Raw genomic sequence first — 20,208 nt, 5'->3', positions numbered from 1 at the left:
TTACATCATCGCTTTGATCAAGATTTGTTTGGTTAAGGGAATTTGAGTTGATACCACCTGACCTGAATTTCACAACTGATCCCAATATAAAATGAGTGCCCTATTGTAGACTACAGGGAAACACTAAAGTTAATAGGGGAAATCTACAAAATTATTTTGACATTAACATTGAGGGATAAATTTGGACTTAATGTTTCATATATATTTTCTGACACCAACATTAAAACAAGAAAGTGCCCATTCCACAATGAGGAAATTTTCCAATGAATTTTATTATCACCAACATCTTTAAAAATTAAGAGGAATTCTCTGAGAGTATACATAAAAAAGAAATTAAAGGCAAATATTTTGCTGTTAAGGATTTAAAAATAAACAGAACCATAGAGTAAAAAATTTTCATTTCACTGTCCCCTCATTTAAAATTATAAGAATATAAGCAAATAACATCCAATGTCAGAAGAGATTCAGGGTGACCATTTGCAGTATTTAGTGGTAAATTAGTAGCATCATGAAAAATTTCAATTCATTTAAAAAAATAGCTTTCATTTAAATAATAATTACGTTTAGCTTTATCTCTGTATATAATTAGACTTTCTTTTGGCTTAGACAATTCCATTTTCTCCAACTGGGAGCTGTGAAGGATCAAGTCCTACTTTCTTCATTGATACGGCAATATCAAATAAATAGTCATAACACTCACACCTGTAAAAGAAAAAGCAAAAATAACCATTGTTTATTGAAACAGAGTTCTCCAATCCTAAAGAACCACATTTCTCCTCTCTTGCAGTTAACTCTGCTTTGTTCCTAGTACAGATTTTCTCTCAATTCTAGGCCAAAATTCTATTTTGCCCTCAACATTTTCAAAACACAGAAAGGAATCATATTAAGTCATGCAACAATATTACATACCTCTCAGGAAATAAAAGAGAGTTTAAAATATACTGCCTACATAAATTTACATTTTTTTAAAACTAGATGTCACTTTCTAAAATAGAACTTTTGTAACTTGGGATCTGTGTCTTCTTACTCTATCAACATTCCTAGAGCCTTGCCAAACAACAGCTTATCCAATCAATACTTCTTCATGAATGGATACATAATAAAAATAAAGTTATCTAGAAGTAATGATAAACAATTTAAATTTAAACCAACTGACATACTTTGTTTTCTTTCACATTTAGAGGGTGGTAACTTGTTCCCCATGTTCTTTGATTTACACTCACATGGTTTTGGCCTTCTCCCATGTTTCCCCCCACACATATACTCCATGACGTCTGACCAATACTGCACAGGAGTCTGGGTATTCATTCATTGCATGAGCCATTCTATCTTTGAGGTCTTTCTCCTCAGGTGTATTCTCAATAATGGGTACCACTAACATATCATCATATCTGTAAGACAAAACAAGCCATTTTTTTCCATTAAAACAAATCAAGCGTTGATATGTATACAATATGTAATTTTTTCAAGTGACCAGTTAGACATGCTCTTTGTATCTGAAAAGCCACTCCAAATTATGAACAGGATATTGCGTGTTATTCTGGGTACCTTGTATAAACATCTCTATCAAAAGGTACCTTGGGAATGTGGCAGGCTTGGTCTAATCCTAAGCCTAAGTGGTGGAAATTTGTAAAATATACCAAAACCTAACAAAGAAATCATCAAGATCATACAAATGTTTCCTTGAAGCAGGGACAATCACAATATTTATTAAACAAGGAGATGGCAAATGATACATTTCAGAATCAGAAGCACAAAAAAGATTAAAAATTGAATTATATATTAAGAATTTCCCAATTAATACAAAATCACTGTATTTCATTTCTGCAGAATCCCAAAGTATCTGAGATAGGCAAATCAATAAACACAAGCATGGTCTGTGGCACTAGGACAGCAAGAGCGTTCTAGAGATAACTATTAAAGGTATGATGCTTTCAGAACATTCTCAAATCTGTAGCATTAGAACTTCTTTTACTTCCACTTTCCTCTCAGGAAATACATGTGATGAAATCAGAATGTAATATTTAAACACATAATTGTCACTGGCAAAATTAAGTCTATTCTTGAAGTCATTTTTAACCTATAAAACTCAGACAAGCTTTCCTTTTTACATGAATTTCTCTTGTCTTGTTAATGTAACATCTGCTTTTTCATTACTTCTGTAGTGCTAAAACTTAAAAAAAAAAGTTCTAGCTGAAGTATTCAGAAATTGCTACTGTAGGGCAAGCACAGACTAAGTAGTCATCATGTGACTGATAACTTGGCCACCCATAATCATTAAGAGTATAGAGTTGCCCATTACTTCACTTAAGTAAAGCAGAGGTAATTATAGAATATTCTTAACTATGGCTGGGTACGTTGGCTCATGGCTATAATCCCAGCACTTTGGGAAGCCAAGGCAGGTGGACTGCTTGAGCTCATGAATTCAAAACCAGCCTGGCCAACATGGTGAAACCCTGTCTGTACAAAAAATACAAAAACCAGCCAGGTATGGTGGTGCATGCCTGTAGTCCCAGCTACTCAGAAGACTGAGGTGAGAGAATGGCTTGAGCCTGGGAGGCGGAGGCTGCATGAGCCAAGATCGAGCCACTACACTCTAGCCTGGGCGACAGAGCCAGACTTAGTCTCAAAAAAAAAAAAAAAAAAAAAAAAAGGAAAAAAGTATCCTTAAATATTGAATGAATGAATTGCTAGTCTCAAATCTTTCTTAATATTGGCCAAGAGAACCACAAACTTATATTTTTCTCTAGCATGCACTCAGTAGTCAGAAATATTTTCAGGAGCAAAATAATTTCACAGCAAAATAAGACCTGAAAACGAATTCAAGCCAATCCTCCCACTTTACAAACATGACACTGATCCAGACAAGTTAAATCAGAAAGAGAGCCAGGATAGCCCTTTGACCCTCAAAGAGTATTGTTTTCACTGTACCATAGACACATTGCTTCTGAAAGGGAGTACAATTATAATATAAATGTTATGTATATGTATACATTATACAACTATATTATACATAGTATACATGTATATTATACACATTATATATACATATATATCATGTATACCTATATATGTGTGTATATATATGTATACATGTATATATATGTATACAGGTATATATATACACATGTATACCTATATACGTATGCCTATATATGTTATGTATACCTATATAGGTATACATAACATATATAGGTATACATTATATATGTATATATAATATATATACATATACTAATATGCATATATAATATACATATATTTATATTATATACATATATAATGTATATATGTATATTTTATATATATAATACATAGTATACATATATTATATATACATATATAGGTATACATTATACAGATACATATGTTAACCTTCCCTAGTAAGAACTAGTACAGTTACTAGTACAGAAACTAGTACAGAAACATGGTTTCTGTCAATGTCAGACCACAGATATGATGGTGCTCCCATAAGATTATAACGGAGCTGAAAAACTTCTAACCTGCACGGACCTGGTGGACTGAACAAAGGGGGCGAATGTGGGAATAAAAGATAAAGACAAGACAGTACGTTTGGAAGAAGGGGTCAGGGGCACCTTGCCTCTAGTGGACAAGGGCCCCGAGCTGTACACAGCCCTCCGTATTTATTGGTAAAAGAGATAACGAGAAATGGGGGGCAATTGTCGGGCAATTGTCAGTCGGCCGCTTTGGTTCACAGCAGGCTTGTGAGACTGCATCCTTTGAACAATAGGCTCTAGATTTCTCAATAGATAACTTCAAGGAGCCCGGTGCCAGGGAGTGATGTCCCTCAGCAAACCTTTTGGTGGCAGGCGCAGTGTGAGTTTGCTCACATCCTGCATTCATGATAAACAGTTTGCTGTTTGATCATATAGCCTCCAGTGGAATGCTGAGTTGATCACGATCCCTTTGGCCTTTTCGGCTCCTATCGCCTAATGACCACATAGCTATCTTAGGGTCACAGCACAACATATTATGCAAATGTCTGTGGTGATGCTGGTAAACAAACCTACTGTGCTGCTAGCTGTATAAAAGTACAGCACATACAATTATTACAGTATGTAATACGTGATAATGATAATAAATGACTATGTTAGTAGTTTATGTATTTATTACACTGTAATTTTAAAACACTGTTTTAGGGTGTACTCCTTCTACTTATATGGTTTTTAAAAAGTTAACTGTAAAGCAGCCTCAGGCAGGTCCTTCAGGAGGTATTCCGGAACAAGGCACTGTTATCACAGGAGATGACAGCTCCATGCATGTTACTTGCCCCTGAAGACCTTCCAGTGAGACAAGGTGTGGAGGCGGAAGGCAGTGATATTGATGACCCTCAACCTGTGTACACCTAAGCTAATATATGTGTTTGTGTCTCAGATTTTAACAAAAAACATTTAAAAAGTTAAAAAAATTAAAATAGAAAAAAGCTTATAGAATAAGGATATAAAGAAAATATTTTTGTATAGCTGTACAATGTGTGTTTTAAGGTACTATTACAAGAGTCCAAAAGTTAAAAAAAAAAAAAGTAAAAGCCCAATAAACTAAAAAAGTTACAGTAAGCTGAGGTTATTATTAAGAAATGTTTTCAATAAATTTCGTGTAGCCTAAACATACAATGCTTATAAAGTCTATAGTAGTGTAATGTCCTAGGCCTTCACATTTACTCACCACTCACTCACTGATTCACCCAGAACAACTTCCAGTTCTGCAAGCTCCGTTCACGGTCAGGGCCTTAGACAGGTGTGCCACTTTTTACCTTTTACATTGTATTTATTTTTACCAAACCTTTTCTATGTTTAGATACACAAATACCTACCATTGTGTTGCAATTGCCTACAGTACTTTGTACAGTAACCCACTATGCAGGCTTGTAGCCTAGGAGCATTAGGCTATACCATATACCCTGGGTGTGCAGTAGGCTATACCATCTAGGTTTGTGTATGCACACACCGCTGTTCACACAATGATGAAATCACCTAGTGACACATTTAGCAGAACATATCCCCATCCACAGTGACAAGTGACTGTATTTTAAAGTTGTTCTTTATATAAAAGATAAACTTAAAAAAAATACAGTAGAGAATTTTAAACTCCATCCTTTCTTACCTCATCCAGCTTTCATTGCCTTTCTTTTGATTAGACTCAGGATTCTCTTCAAATTCAGATAAAATAACACTGCCTCCTGAGCTGTGATAATGACTCTATTACTCATTTTCCAGCTAGGCTCCAACAGAATTGCAAAGGGCCACCATGCTTGGCCTCTCCACAAAATTGCAAAGACTCTCTCTTATGCCCTGTTCCTCTACCTTACCTTTTCCCTCTTTTCAGAAAAACTGATTCTTCTGACCTATTTTTATTTCTTCACCAAAACAATAAAATTCATATGAAACTGATAGTACCCATAAGGCCTCTCCTTCAGCCCCAGATACGGAAGAGGCAATCTGGGGCTCTACTTTCTTCAGTATGTACACTTCTCTTAATTTAAATATTTAACTTTTGTAAATAGGTGTTTCACAGTCCTGAGGAATGCTTTAAGCACACAATAAATATTAACTGAAATCAAATCAATTTCTCAGTGCATTAGTTTAAACATGTACATTCCATTACATGGAGTAAGAATATGATATTGTGGTAATAACACTTTAGTAAAACTGGCACCGTTTTCCTCTAAACAAGGCAAGGTAGAATCAAGCCCTTTAGGAAATTAAGAGTGAAGGTTCAGGAATAAGAATGCTAATAAACTCAAATGAAATGCTTAGCTTGTCCCTGAACACTGAGAACATGTTTCTTCATGCCATTATATTCTAGAATTATGAAGAATTACTACACTTTTGTGGACTGATGAATTTATTTAAACTGATCTAGAATGGTAATCTATACTTACTATCTATATCACCTTCCACACTGAAAAATTCTAAAAATATAGAGATCTACTTTATTAAAAAAAACTTACATAAATATGAAAATATTCCAGAAATACTAAATTAAATCATCATGAAGTATAAACTTTAGTCACTGGTCAAATTTCTGAAGACAAAGTGAAGGTGAAGATATCTTTGGCTGCCTCAATACAGGAACATAGTCTTTCCATCATGATAGAGCTCTCAGTCAAGATTTTTTTCAGTTTACTTAAACAAACATTTCATTATTCATATTGCTAATAATTTACCATGGCTGGGGTAGGGGTGGGAGAGGAGGGAAGACATCCCATTTGTGTCATGAGAATAGGTCTGGAAGTGTAATATTAAATGGAGTATTATTTAACACAGATCCCACGACATCTCATTATATGCATAAAATGATCAGTATTCTATTTATCAAAGAGAAGGAAGAATTCTTTTCAAATTATTTAAGAAAAAGGAAAAAAAAATACCTGTAATACCCTCCGGAAGTACATTTCTTTATTCCTTTTATCATCTCTTGATGCGTAATTTTAAACTCCCGTCCTGGAAACAGAAGGGTGGCCATCACAGCAGCTTTAGAGTGGGTATGAATCACTGCACCTGCTCCTGAAGGAGGAAGAAGAAAGCCGCATGCTCAATGAAGACTGAATTACAGCTTTTAAAGAAAAAAAGTCCATATAGTTTTACATATATTTACATATGGTTATGGGCTTATTTTTCCTGGCATGGAATAAGCTGGTGGTAGGCAGGAGGGTAAGTGGAATAATGGACCTTCCTCATAGGTTGATGTGAGAACTGAGTAAGTTCATGCACTTAAAGTTCTTGCACATGGTGGGTATCCAAGAAATGTTAACTGAAATAATAATTACCATTATTTAGAGGAGCCTACTCTGCAAATATTCTTTATGTTGAATATATTTTCTTCATACCTCTCATTGTGTAAGCATTCATGAAAAGAGGAGTACACTGGCTTTTTTTTAGCTTCTTAGATGGTGAAGGTCCACTTATGTCCTTTTCATTTATATCACAAACAAACATGTCTTCAGGCTATTTATAGAGGGAAAAAAAGAAAAAAGAAGTCTTGTAAAATATCAGTTAGAAATGTTCCTTTTCTTGTGTACATATACATAAGAATACAAGAGAGTTTATCTATAGTATACATACTTGTGTGTATATTTAGTATACATATACATAGAGTGCTAATATATGTATATATTTAACTTACATTTTAAATATATAATTATAGTTTCTCAAAATAATTTAGCAATTTTGAGAAATAAAACAGTGATTTCTACTAGTAAAAATATTCTCAAAAGTTTAATACAAATCCCAAAAATTAAAAAAAATTTGAAGACAAAAAATGATATGGAAAATTACTATTTATGTAATGATTTTACTGCTGTCATTTCAACAATTTAGCTTCTCAACTTTGCCATATAATTTCACAACTGTATTTCAGAAAGCCTATATAAAGAAATGGACATTCCAAAGATGGGTGTTACAATTTTTTTCCCCACATTTTGTTAAGATAAAAGCAAAATTTTGAGTAAAATTTTCTAACCCTTGAGAAATTTAGCTGGTACTCAGAAAGGTTAATCTCAGTAAGGTATATTCTTATTAAAGTTTAAGAAATTATGTAGATCTACAGGTTTTTCTTTTTTTTAACTTTTATTTTAGGTCCAGGGGTACATGTGGAGGTTTGTTACATAGGTAAATTGCATGTTACAAGAGTCTGGTGTACAGATTATTTTGTCACCCATGTAATAAGCACAGTAACTGCCAGCAGTTTTTCCATCCTCACTTTCCTCCCACCCTCCACCCTCCAGTAGGTCCCAGTGTGTATTGCTCCCTTCTTTGTGACTGTATGTACTCAATGTTTAGCTCCCACTATAAGTGAGAACATGCGGTATTTGATTTTTTTGTTCCTGCATTAATTCACTTAGGATAATGGTTTCCAGCTCCACTCATGTTGCTGCAAAGGACATGATCTTGTTCTTTACTATGGCTGCATACTAATCCATGGTATATATGTACCACATTTTCTTTAGCCAGTCTACTGTTGATGGGTATCTGATCCACATACAGTAATGCATGCGTATTTCTGTAGCTTTTATCTGCCAGGATTTATTAAAAAACTACAATATAAATGTTTTATTAACAAAGCAGCTTTTCTTTTTTCTTGTGTTAGAAGTTAAATAATTATGTGTTTGCTTTAACTAGATTTGGGATATTATTCCGGCATTAACACAGAATAAGACTTCTCAAAATTTGAAACAAAGTTTCATAACTTGAAATCTTGAAATCAGAATAACTTTGCTATTAGGAAATATGAATTAATTTGGTTCATCTGAGACCATCAATCTGATTATTCCACCAGCCTGATAAAGATCATAGTGTCATAAAGCTGCAAAGTTATAATTGCTTTTTACTGTGATTTAAGATTGCACTATTCACTTTTGCCCCCTATAGGTTGAATGAGATTTCAAAACATACACTGGTTGTATGGAAGATATCTACCACCTTAAAAAACATTTAATAATTAATAAATGTTTGTTGATTAGTTATTCAAATTGTTGTCATAAAATGAATGTTTTCTCTTAAAATTAATTCCATTTCATAAAACAGTAATTAAGAAGAAAAGACACTGAGGTTAAAGAATCCCATTACCATACCTGAATTCGTTCCTTTTGCACTCCTGAAGGAGCAATGTAGATTTCATCGCTGGTAACACAAAACATACAAATTGGTATTTATTTATTTCCTGCTTTTGCACAAAGAAAAGTTTGCAGTCCAATCATGCATGTTCTTTATAAATCAAGCAATACAGCCAGTTGCTTGATTTAATTATGGATTTTGGCTGCATAGAAAGAAAGCCAAACTACATCAATGCCTTTGTAGTGCTGGTGGCATAGTAGAATATTAGTTGTTGCTTTTGTCTTCTACGTTTCATATTTTTTTTTTTATAGTGCAAAGTTGGTGGTAACCAGGCTTTTATCCTGTTAGGGGAATAAAAATCTGAAAACATAAGTCTTCAGCGTCTTTAAACATGAATAAGCAGAGTTTAACCTATGTGAAATACAGTTATTCTAAAATCCAATCTGGAAAATATGCTCAATAGAAGTATATTTCTGTCATGCAAAGAATCAGGTTTGATTTATTGTTTGAAATGCTCTTATTAAACCATGAAGTTCAGAGACCTCTGCTGGACAGTTTCTTAAATTACGGTTTTAACACTGGGCTACTTTTTGGATAGAATCACATGCTTCCCATTTGAAAAGCATACATATCTTGGAAAAAAATTTAGTAATAAAGCTAAAACAACCACAAAGAGTTCAAAATATCAGAATGGCTACATGTGAAGATCTCTTTGTACAGGATGTTGGACTAAGGGAGATGCTATAGCCTACTATTTACCACAAGGTGCTCTCAAATTTGATTTGGAAATTAATTTCAAATCTTCCCAAATTCCCTCCACCCTCAACAACAACTAAACAAACGCCCCTTGGCTCACATATCAGGTTTTTTCTCTTCTCGCTGGATATCTTTGATAACTTACCAGTTTCAGTTGCTGCCAGAGAGTATTAATGAGCTACCGCATATATGCAAACCAAGAAAATGCCAGTACCTGCATGCTCTAGTTTCTGCTAGTAAGGCACAGACATAGGGATATTGAACAAATATCAAACATTTCATAGTGTAAATGAGGATGATGGCCTATATATCAAGCTGCTGAAGTTCAGGTTACTAATTAACCTGTAGGCTTGGAACCAATAAAAATGTAAGTTGAAATCAAAGTTTCTTTAAGGTTCCATTGATAAAGTCTAGAAAACAAATGTCTGATAATGTGAGTGGAAATCCAATGCACTGTAAGCTGCACGCGAGCATTCGCTTTGATGAAGTGGCTATTGTTTCCGAGTTCTGCGACATAAGGATAACATAAAGGGACATTCCTCTGCAACCAGTGAGAATGGGTTGGGATCATACTATTCACAAGGGCTCTTTGTGAATACCAGTGATCCAAATCTTGTGTCCTTGTGTAACATGGAAGAAGCTCTAGGATGGTACATGGTCCACTTACCTCCACAGATAAGTGGACTTGTGGGTCTTCTTATGTGGGGAGAAATTTATGCAGTCCTGGGAATAGACTCAAATAAAGTACAAAATGGTCTGCTGGTAAGTAAAACCCATCTAAAAAGTAGGAAAACCAAGGGTACTCTGTTTATTCAAGTGACTTGGTATAATGTAAATGTCTTTGTAAAATGGAAATTAATTTAGACTTTGATGAACTTTGGGTAATTAAAAGATTAGCCAAATGTTTTAGAAAAATACATTTACACCTACAAAGAAAGAGATATCTGGATAAAAATATAAAAATGACAGAGCTTTTTAGAATAGAAACATGCCAAATATTAAAGTGAAATATCTACTGGGTGCTTTAAGCCACAAACAGAAAGCATTTTGAATTTCAAGTTACTAAATTTTGCAATATACTTCTCTGTACTCCTGCATTTTCACTGTGGTAAGCAAGGGCCAAACCCCAAGAGGTCAAAATACATCTATGTTCAGTTGCTTCTATTTTTATTTGCTTTCTGGTCAGTTAAAAAATAATTTAAATCTTATAGTGCCTCGACTATTTTGTCTACAATATGACTTTATTAATTGTAGTTCTAATCACATGCAACAGGATCAGTCTCTCTGACACCTGTCAATATTACTCTGTGAAAATAGGAAATTATAAATTTGAATGATAGGGACCCAACCTAAACACAGTAGTTATTGAGTATCCTGGAATTGCCTTGATTACTATTATTTTCTTGGTCATTTATTTCCTTCTTCTGACTTAATTTTTGGTACCACACACTTGTAGCACAAGCTGGAATGGTCCAGTCAAACCTTGGAATCAGTAAATCATTTTATGTTCCCAAAGAGCTTATTGTCTGTATTATTCTGGAAACATAATTTATTGGGTTTGCACTTTATTCCAAATTTATTTGCCCTAAGCATCAAAGAGCCAAACTTTCACTAACAACATGAGAATAGTATTGCTGATAACGCTAGTGACTTATTAAGTCATTTAAATATTAGGGAAAAAAACCAACATTTTACTACAAAATATTCATTTTACTATGTAAAGCACAAATTTAATAAGATTCCAAATACAGTGCCATGTGACTGTGGCTCTTTCCTTCATTAAGAACTAAGGATAAAGCATTTCACATATAGGATGAAAATTTCCTATGAGCTGATTGTAGTGCTATAAAAGCCCATTTAATTTTAAAAGATGCGCCAATGAGTGGTTTATGGTGGTCACATAAAACGGTAGTGCATGGATTAGTAAAATTCTACCAGAAAGAACATAGTCCTTTATGGCTTTTTGATCAAAAAAATTTCATCTTGAGTCCTGCATTCACCTATTTTTAACTTTGCTAGTTTTTTTAAAGAGCCAGTTGGAAATGGTTATTTTAGCTCATTTGGTAGAAAGCTTTATTTTATACATACACAAACTATTTCTGAAATGCAAATAAAAAGCAGTTAACTAAAGACAGCACTTAGAAGATGATTTATTATAAATAATACAGTTGGGAAACTGTATTACTGGGACTCCACTTCTAAATGGATACATGAAACAAGAATAAATGTTGTTATCATAGGATTTGCTGTGAATAGGCCATCTTGAAAGTTTTGGCAAAATAATGAGAAAGCTTGAGCAATGCTGTATTTACACATTGGCAACTAGGCTGATGGTAAGAGAGGAGGCACAGATGGATTTATTGATCTACCATATGGAACATAATCTTACTAGACTAAGAGCATACTTTTATCCCTAACTGTGCCAGTTGTTAACAGATGAACCTCTTGTCATTTCCCAATGTTCAATGAAAATTTCATGAGTTAACTCAGTAAGTTAAAGCAGATAAAATTATAATGGCATCATCTTGTGGTGTACCATATAATCCCTTTTGTTCCAAATGTTCTGATTATATTTTACATTCTATTCCTTAATATGCAATGCAGCCTCCTTGGGGGCATGACTATATATATTTAACAGCACATAAATATTTTAATAATCCAATTTTGTTAAAGAAAGTGAATTAGAATGAAGTAATAAATCAACATCACTCAATTTAACACACAGCCTCCAGACAATAATATTCCTAACACATTTCAGGAGGAAAAAAAGATTAATCCTGTATTGGAAATCCTTGAATGAGATTCTATAATCTTAAGTTCATTGATAGCAAGTTACTTCTTACTAACAGTTACTAATACTTACTTTATTTCTTCATCTTCTTGAATAAATGACACTAAACAAATACAATGAGCAATTGAATACTATTTACCCTTTCTGCTTCAATTTAAGTCCAGTACATCTTGTTTTGTCCTCTGAGGAATACAGATTAGCAGGCACTATATTCATTAATGACACAGGTGCTTAGAAAGCATACTGCCGTTCTTTTGATTCAATAAAAAATAATTATTAGGATTTTTAATGATTAGTCATCTGTATTTAAGTGACTTTGAAATATGTATCTGGGAGGCCAAGGCAGGTGGGTTGCTTGAGCCTAGGAGTTCAAGACCAGCCCATGCAATTTAGTGAGACCCAGTCTCTACAAAAAAAAAAAAAAAAAAAACAGAAAAAATTAGCCAGGCATGGACCTGTAGTCCCAGCTACCCGGAGGATGAGGTAGGAGGATTGTTTAAGCCTGGGAAGTCAAGGCTGCAGTGAGCCATGATTGCCCCACTGCACTCCAGCCTAGGTGACAGAGCAAGACTGTTTCAAAAACCAAAGTACCTGAACCTTTGAAACAAATACTATCTACCTGGAGAGGATCCTCTAGAATCTCAGGTATATGAACATACTTGGTAGCACGTTATTTAACTCTGGTACTCAAAAACTGAGGATTAAGTTATTGTGATTTGAAATTGTGGATCTTCAGTCTTTAGGTATTTGACATATCTGCAGCTTTTGTACATTGCTTCCATTCAGTTATACAAATGTCCACTTGTCCATTTAGAAACTAAAGACCTTCAGTATCACATAAAACTGATCACCAGTTGTTCTTTGGACATAACACATTAGACTCACTGTGGTCTACTCAAATGGAGAGTTCCCAGTAATAAAGGCTGCCAGAAACTTACCCATGCTTCAAACTAATTCCTCCTCCAGTCCCACTGACCCAGCCCAAATGGTAAAACTGTTTGCAAAGTTCTGGGATCAGGTATCTTGGATGCTCCTTGTCCTTAAAAAGAAGGAAATGATTTTTAAAACAGACATCATTTTATCAAGTAACTATTCCAGCTGGTGTTTCTAATAAGAAGCCAATTTAAGAAAGTTTAAGAAAACATACTATAGAAAGAGTACAGTGAGGGAAAAAACTATTACAAACATATTTTGTTTTTAATGTTTAGAAAGTGGATCTACTACATTATTTGGCAACCTGGGATTATTCAGTATAGGGCCATATAGTCCAACACTAAGGAACAGGCTGCAAAAACAAGGTGGGGAAATGCCTAGTATACATTACAAAGCATCAACTGAAATGGCTGAAAGAAAATAGAATCTCATGCTGAAGGACAGTCTGTCCAGAAGATTTATTTACACAAAACACCTTATTTAACTAGGCTTGATGATATATACATGAGATATTATGATAGTTACATGTTCAACACATACTCTGTGTGTTGGTGCAATGGTATTTTTGTTCCAAAAAAGTCCTTTTTCCCACAATGATTTTAGTTTCTCTTATTGAAAAAGCAATATATACTCATTATAGAAAATAAAGTGAAGCAAATTACAAAAAACACTAAGAAACAATCTCAATTAATACTTGCTTAACCCATTTTATGAAGATACGTGTTTATGAGTGTATGTGTGTGTATACAGACAGATGGCTAAATATCAAGCCTTATTTTTATAAGTCCAATGATTACTTCTTTAGAAAAAAAAGTCCACACCATTTTCTCCTGCTTTTTTGTGGTTTAAATTAATGAAAACAAAACAAAAAAATAAATAAAGAAGAAATACAATGAATTCCATTTTGGGCAGTATAATATACAATCCTTATCTTAAAAATAAGTACAAGTGCTGAATAAATTATTTTTAAAAATATTTCAAAATAAGTTGTTGAGCTGGCAAGAAAGTAAAGTTTCACAGGGGCCATAAAAAATGAGAATGAGACTCTCACACCAGTTAGAATGGCTATCATTAAAAAGTCAGGAAACAATAGATGCTGGAGAGGATGTGGAGAAATAGGAATGCTTTTACACTGGGAGTGTAAATTAGTTCAACCATTATGGAAGAAAATGTGGCGATTCCTCAAGGATCTAGAACCAGAAATGCCATTTGACCTAGCAATCCCATTACTGGGATTCTACTATAAAGACACATACGTATGTTTACTGCAGCACTATTCACAATAGCAAAGACTTGGAACCAACCCAAATACCGATCAATGATAGACTGGATAAAGAAAATGTGACACATATACACAATGGAATACTATGCAGCCATAAAAAAGGATGAGTTCACGTCCTTTGCAGGGACATGGATGAAGCAGGAAACCATCATTCTCAGCAAACTAACACAGGAACAGAAAACCAAACACTGCATGTTCTCACTCATAAATGGGAGTTGAACAACGAGAACACATGGACACAGGGAGGGGAACATCACACACTAGGGCCTGTCAGCAGATGGGGGGCTAGAGAAGGGATAGCATTAGGAGAAATACCTGACATAGATGATGAGTTGAGGGGTGCAGCAAACCACCATGGCACGTGTATACCTATGTAACAAACTTGCACGTTCTGCAGATGTATCCCAGAACTTAAAAGTATAATAAAGCAACAACAACAACAACAAATGAGAATGAGACTACCTGGGAGAGAAGTGAGCTCCAAAGCCAGAATGTTCCTGAAGGTATTGCAAAACTCTGGTGACCCTGAGCTTCAATTTTGATAGCCATGTAAGCCACTAGAAACATGAGATAAAACCCAGGGCCTGATCAATTCCAGGGAACCTAATGAAAAATCCCCACATAAACTGGAAACCCCAGTGAGGTCTACCTTCAAGGTAACAGTGAACAAAATGAGATTCCCTGTGGAGAAAATCACAACAAGGAAGCATGCCTTTACAGATCCGATCACTGGGTAAAGGGGGAAAAACATCTTTGAGTTCAAAAAGGGATCATTATTTAACAGGCTGAATTCTCAGCTACTTAACTGAATACTTGAAATTGTGGTGTTTTTCCCCAGATTTAGTGCTAATGTTCTACTTACTCATTTTAAGTATTACAAATGATGACTGATGGAGTAACCTTCAAAATATAAAATTAAAAACATGAGAATCTAGAAATTTCTAAAAGTTCTGATTCAACGTAGACTTGGAGTTAGCGGACTTAAAAGTCAAATCCACATTACTGGATTTATTGCCTACATGACTTTGGGTGTCAGTTTACTTATCCATACAATGAAAATGCTGTAAGGATTAAAATGAGATACAATGGACATAATGCAATCTGCACAAAATCTGACACAGTCAATGTCAGTTTCCTTTTCATTTTAAAGAGCTGAAAATTCTTGAATTAAAATAGCAAAACTATTATAGGAGTTATTAAGAAATTATTTTAGACAGACAGGGTAAGGTTGGTAAGGTTTTGTTTTCTTTTAATAATGCAGCTCCAAAAACATTTCTTTTCTAGCAGAAAAGCGGCTTAAAGGGCCAGGCTGACAAGCTTCGATGTGCAAACGCCAGCCATTAGAAACTGGGTCCATCCAATATGGCGATTCCCACCCTCTTCTTGTCACCACGTGTGTCAAGCATCATGGCCACCCCAGATATCTTCACTTGTGCAGAACATCATGGTGGCCTGTATTTGAATATTAAACGGCTAGGGTGGGAGGGCTAGTTTTTTCGTGGGCTACATGAATGACATATCTGGTCAAACCAATCCCCTGGGCCCTATGAAAATCAGACACCACCTCCTCCAGCCTCCTAATAGAACCGACTGTTTTCCCACTGCACTTGGGGTTTTCTCTCTCTGCTTGGAGCCACCCTCCATCTCTGTACAGGGGAGCTTCTTTCTTCTTTCTTGCCTATTAAACTCTCCATTCCTTAAAACCACTCCATGTGTATCTGTGTTATTTATCTAAATTGGTGCAAGACAAAGGGCCCTGGTGTTCCTTCAGTTATCAGAGCCATATCATTTTGGTGCGTTGGCCAAGAATCCGAGGTACAACATTCATCGGATGGTGAGTATAGGAGCAAACTTAAAATCTGTTTTATCATTCTGAGGGGCTCTTGGCCTCTATTTTAAATCAAATCAAATCAATCAACAGGCATCCTTCAGCTGGTTAAAAATATGCTTATCATGACTGCCATTCTAAGGCCTCAGATGTTAGGCTTGCTGGTGAGAACATGGAGAATCCTCCCAACATCCACGGGTCATTGGGAGTGTTGGCCGTGTTTCGAATCAGTTTCCTTTCACGGGGAAACCTTACCATTGTGTGAGGCTGGGGAAGTTCTGGCCAGGACACACCCTGGCGTTATTCAAAGGCCTCTGGGTCGGACCCAGCCTCCAACAGCCCATTTCGGGTTTTGGCAGAGAATCCCCAGCTATCCTGTCACAAAACTTTCCTTCTTTTTCTATCCACGGTCAATCTCTCTCTCTGATGTGCGGGAATTTAGTAACCAGGAGTTTAGCTCAGGAATGCTGTTGCAATCTTCTAGGAAAAGAGGGTTCCTTTCCTCCCCCTCCTCCCCGCACCCACCCAGAGTGAGCGTCTCTCTCTCGATCTCTCTGCCCTTGGTCTGGAGAGTGCATGGCATTTCCAGGTCTCTCTACTGCTTCTCTGGCGAGCACGTAGTATGTCTTTCTTTCTTTTCTTTTTTTTTTTTTTGAGGCGGAGTCTCGCTCTTTCGCCCAGGCTGGAGTGCAGCGGCGCGATCTCGGCTCACTGCAAGCTCCGCCTCCCGGGTTCACGCCATTCTCCTGCCTCAGCCTCCCGAGTAGCTGGGACTACAGGCGCCCGCCACCGCGCCCGGCTAATTGTTTGTATTTTTGGTAGAGACGGGGGTTTCACCGTGTTAGCCAGGATGGTCTCGATCTCCTGACCTAGTGATCCACCTCGGCCTCCTAAAGTGCTGGGATTACAGGCGTGAGGCACTGAGTCTGGCCGTGAGCAAATAGTATTTCAGCCAACAGTGCCACCTAGTGGAAACAGAGATCCTCTTCATGAGGCACATTTTTTTTTCTTTTATGGTAACACTGCAGCTTCCTTTTGCACCACTAGAAATCGGGCTCTAAGCCTCTTCTGTGAACAGGAAAATTCTGCTTTCAACAGATAGGAGTTAAATGTCTTCTGTGGCCAAATTTTAGTCTCGATATTGTCCCATCAGCAGGAAAATGGCCATTTGGTTCCCACGTTCCTTTAAGGCACCTATTCTGTCTCTGATTAAGGTAGTACTGAACTAGTAAGGGGATTTTAAGTCCAGAAGTTAACTGGAACCATTTTTCTAAGGGTAAATGCTTTAGCATGGGCCATAATAGCAGGATATAGAGTTCAATCTAGCATACCCCCTCTATTAAAGGGGCCTTGCCCAATTACATAGTTTTTCTTGAGATCTATTTTTTTTAGGGAGGTACACAGGTCGCAGAAGTCTAGGAGGTCAAAGGGAAATACAAGCAGAGGACTAGGGCTGCTTGGGGAAGTGCGACTAGGCCCAAAAGTCTAGTTCCTCTGGTGCCATGGCTTGGCGGGTCACACCTCTGGTGCCATGGCTTGGAGGGCAGCACATTTAACAGGGAGGTAGGACCCAGGAACCAGGGAGGGAAAATAGTTGGGGGATGCCCCCACTGTTTTCTTCTCCACCCTGGGTCATATATAGAAAGGAAGGAGACTAAAAGGACACTTTTATTCTCACTTCTCTTTCTAAATGGGTAACAGATCATCTTTAGCATGCAGTCCCCTGGAGTGGATTTTAAAACACTGTGACTGCTTCAACCCTGAGACTTTGAAGAAAAAGTGCCTCATAGTCTATTGCACAAGGGCATGGCCTTCTTATCATCTTGGAGACAGACAAACCTGGCCTGCTTGGTGGAGCCTTGATTTTAATATCATCCAACAGTTAGATCTTTTCTATAGACAGAAGGGCAAATAGACTGATGTCCCCTATGTATAGACTTTCTTTGCCCTGTGAAACCCAGACCTTTACAAGTTCTGCACAACTGACCCAGTTCTTTTACCAGCCATGGCAGGCAAGCCCATAGGCCTTCCCCAGAGCTAAAGCAGGTTCCAAAGGAGCAATCTGAGACAGCTATTGAATGTCCCAATCCTTCCAGTCCCCCTCCAATTGTACCATCGGCTCCTCCAGCTCCACCATTTCCAGTATATCCTATTCTCCCCATTTCACTCTTACCTCTGCAGGAAGTGCTTGATGGGAATGGTGCCATGAGGGTTCAAGTTCCCTTTTCATTACAGGACCTTAAGCAAATAAAGGGAGACTTAGGCCGATTTTCTGACAACCCAGGTAGGTATATAGACATTTTCCGAAATTTAACTCAGGTATTTGACCTCACATAGAGGGATGTTACGTTGCTGCTATGTCAGACCCTTACTGAAGCTGAAAAGCAGGAAGTTCTGCAGGCAGCAGAAAAATATGGAGATGAGCAACATGCCTCCTGTAGCAAACTGAGAAGACAAAGAGGAGATAGGGAAGGTGAGGAAGAAGTGGAAACTCCATTCCTACTAGGAAAGGAAGCAGTTCTGGTAGACAACCCTGACTGGAACCCCAGTAACTCAGGAAATGAATGGAAAAGGAAGCACCTTTAAGGTGTGTATTAGACGGCCCATGGAAAACCAGGGCCAAACCTCTCAATTACTCTAAACTGACCATGATAGACCAAAGACCAGGTGAGAATCCCACAGCCTTTATGGGAAGGCTGAGAGAGACACTAATAAAACATACCTATTTATCCCCTGATTCAATCAAGGGACAGCTCATTCTCAAGGACAAGTTTATTACACAGGTAGCTCCCAATATTAAAAGGAAACTATAAAAGCAAGCTATAGGGCCAGACAGTACCCTAGAAAACCTCCTGAGAAAGCCACTTCGGTCTTTTACAATAGGGATCAGGAGAAAACCCCATAAAAGGAAAGGAAAATACAGGAAAACAACAGAGGCTCTAGTAGCAGTGGTGCAAGCTTGCAAAGTCCAGAATCCCCAAGGTGCATCCACTAGCTGTTATCGATGTGGCAAATCAGGGCATTTTAAGAAAGAATGTCCCAGTAGCAAGACAAAGCCACCTCGACCCTGTCCAGCCTGTGACAGAGACCACTGGAGACAGATCTGCCCCCAGAGACGGAGGTCACTGGGTTCAGAACCAGTCTCACAGATGGTCCAGCAGGACTGATGGGTCCTGGGGCTCAAACCCCTAGCTCCAGCGACTCAGACTGACATTACAGCACAGGAACCTTGGGTGATTCTGGAAATCAAAGGAAGGAAGGAAGGTAGAGCTCCTTCTGGATACTGGAGCCAGTCTCTCTCTTCTCCTCTAATCCAGGCCTCCCCTCTTCCCATAGTATGACTATAAGGGGCGTCTCAGGAAAAATTCTAACCTGATATTTTTCTCAACCTCTTACCTGCAGATGGGGGGACCTACTATTTACACATGCTTCTAAAATCATGGTTGAAAGTCCTGCTCCTTTATTAGGAAGAGATAGTCTAGCTTGCAAGGGGGCCAGCATCCGTACAGCCCCAGGACAAACTCTTTGTCTCCCCCGATGGAAGCTAACATTAAACTACAAGTGTGGGCAACTCAAGGAAGGATAGGTCGAGCTATAACCACTAGGCCAGTCCAGATCTATCTTAAGGATCCCACTTCTCTTCCTAACCAGAGACAGTATCCCCTGAGCCCAGAGGCTAGGAAAGGGCTAGAAGCCGTTATTAATAACCTAAAGATGCAGGGCCTCCTCAAACCCTTTAATAGCCCCTGCAACACCCCAATATTAGGAGTGCAGAACCCCAGTGGGGAATGGAGACTAGTTCAGGACCTTTGCCTCATTAATGAAGCTGTAGTTCCAATGCATCCAGTGGTACCTAATCCCTATACCCTGTTAACTCAAATACCTGAGGGAACTAAATGGTTTACAGTCCTAGATTTAAAGGATGCCTTTTTCTGCATACCATTACATCCTGATTCTCAACACCTGTTTGCCTTTGAAGCTTTCCCTCCGTCCAGACTGCCCAGTTAACATGGACGGTGCTGCCTCAGGGATTTTGAGATAG

General features: G+C 37.3%; 1 protein-coding gene across 2 annotated transcripts in view; it reads right to left on the bottom strand.

The window, feature by feature from the left end:
• Positions 1–253: 253 nt before the first annotated feature.
• APIP (APAF1 interacting protein) overlaps positions 254–20,208 on the bottom strand; it is a 34,218-nt gene continuing 14,263 nt past the window's right edge. Inside the window, exons 2-8 of one of the 2 annotated variants that reach the window (XM_054524506.2) lie at positions 18,340–18,404; positions 13,062–13,162; positions 8,594–8,642; positions 6,851–6,968; positions 6,392–6,527; positions 1,224–1,391; positions 254–702 (exon numbers count right to left, since the gene is read on the bottom strand). In XM_054524506.2, coding sequence (XP_054380481.1) covers positions 603–702; positions 1,224–1,391; positions 6,392–6,527; positions 6,851–6,968; positions 8,594–8,642; positions 13,062–13,162; positions 18,340–18,404 — 737 coding nt within the window. In that variant the 3' untranslated portion in view covers positions 254–602. The remainder of the gene's footprint in view (positions 703–1,223; positions 1,392–6,391; positions 6,528–6,850; positions 6,969–8,593; positions 8,643–13,061; positions 13,163–18,339; positions 18,405–20,208) is intronic. The other variant, XM_009246477.4, reaches the window with a different exon arrangement.

Source organism: Pongo abelii, chromosome 9, assembly GCF_028885655.2.
Source record: "Pongo abelii isolate AG06213 chromosome 9, NHGRI_mPonAbe1-v2.0_pri, whole genome shotgun sequence".
Classification (NCBI taxonomy): Eukaryota; Metazoa; Chordata; class Mammalia; order Primates; family Hominidae; genus Pongo; species Pongo abelii.
The sequence above is the reverse complement of the archived record's forward strand: the minus strand, read 5'-3'. Positions and strand labels throughout refer to the sequence as shown.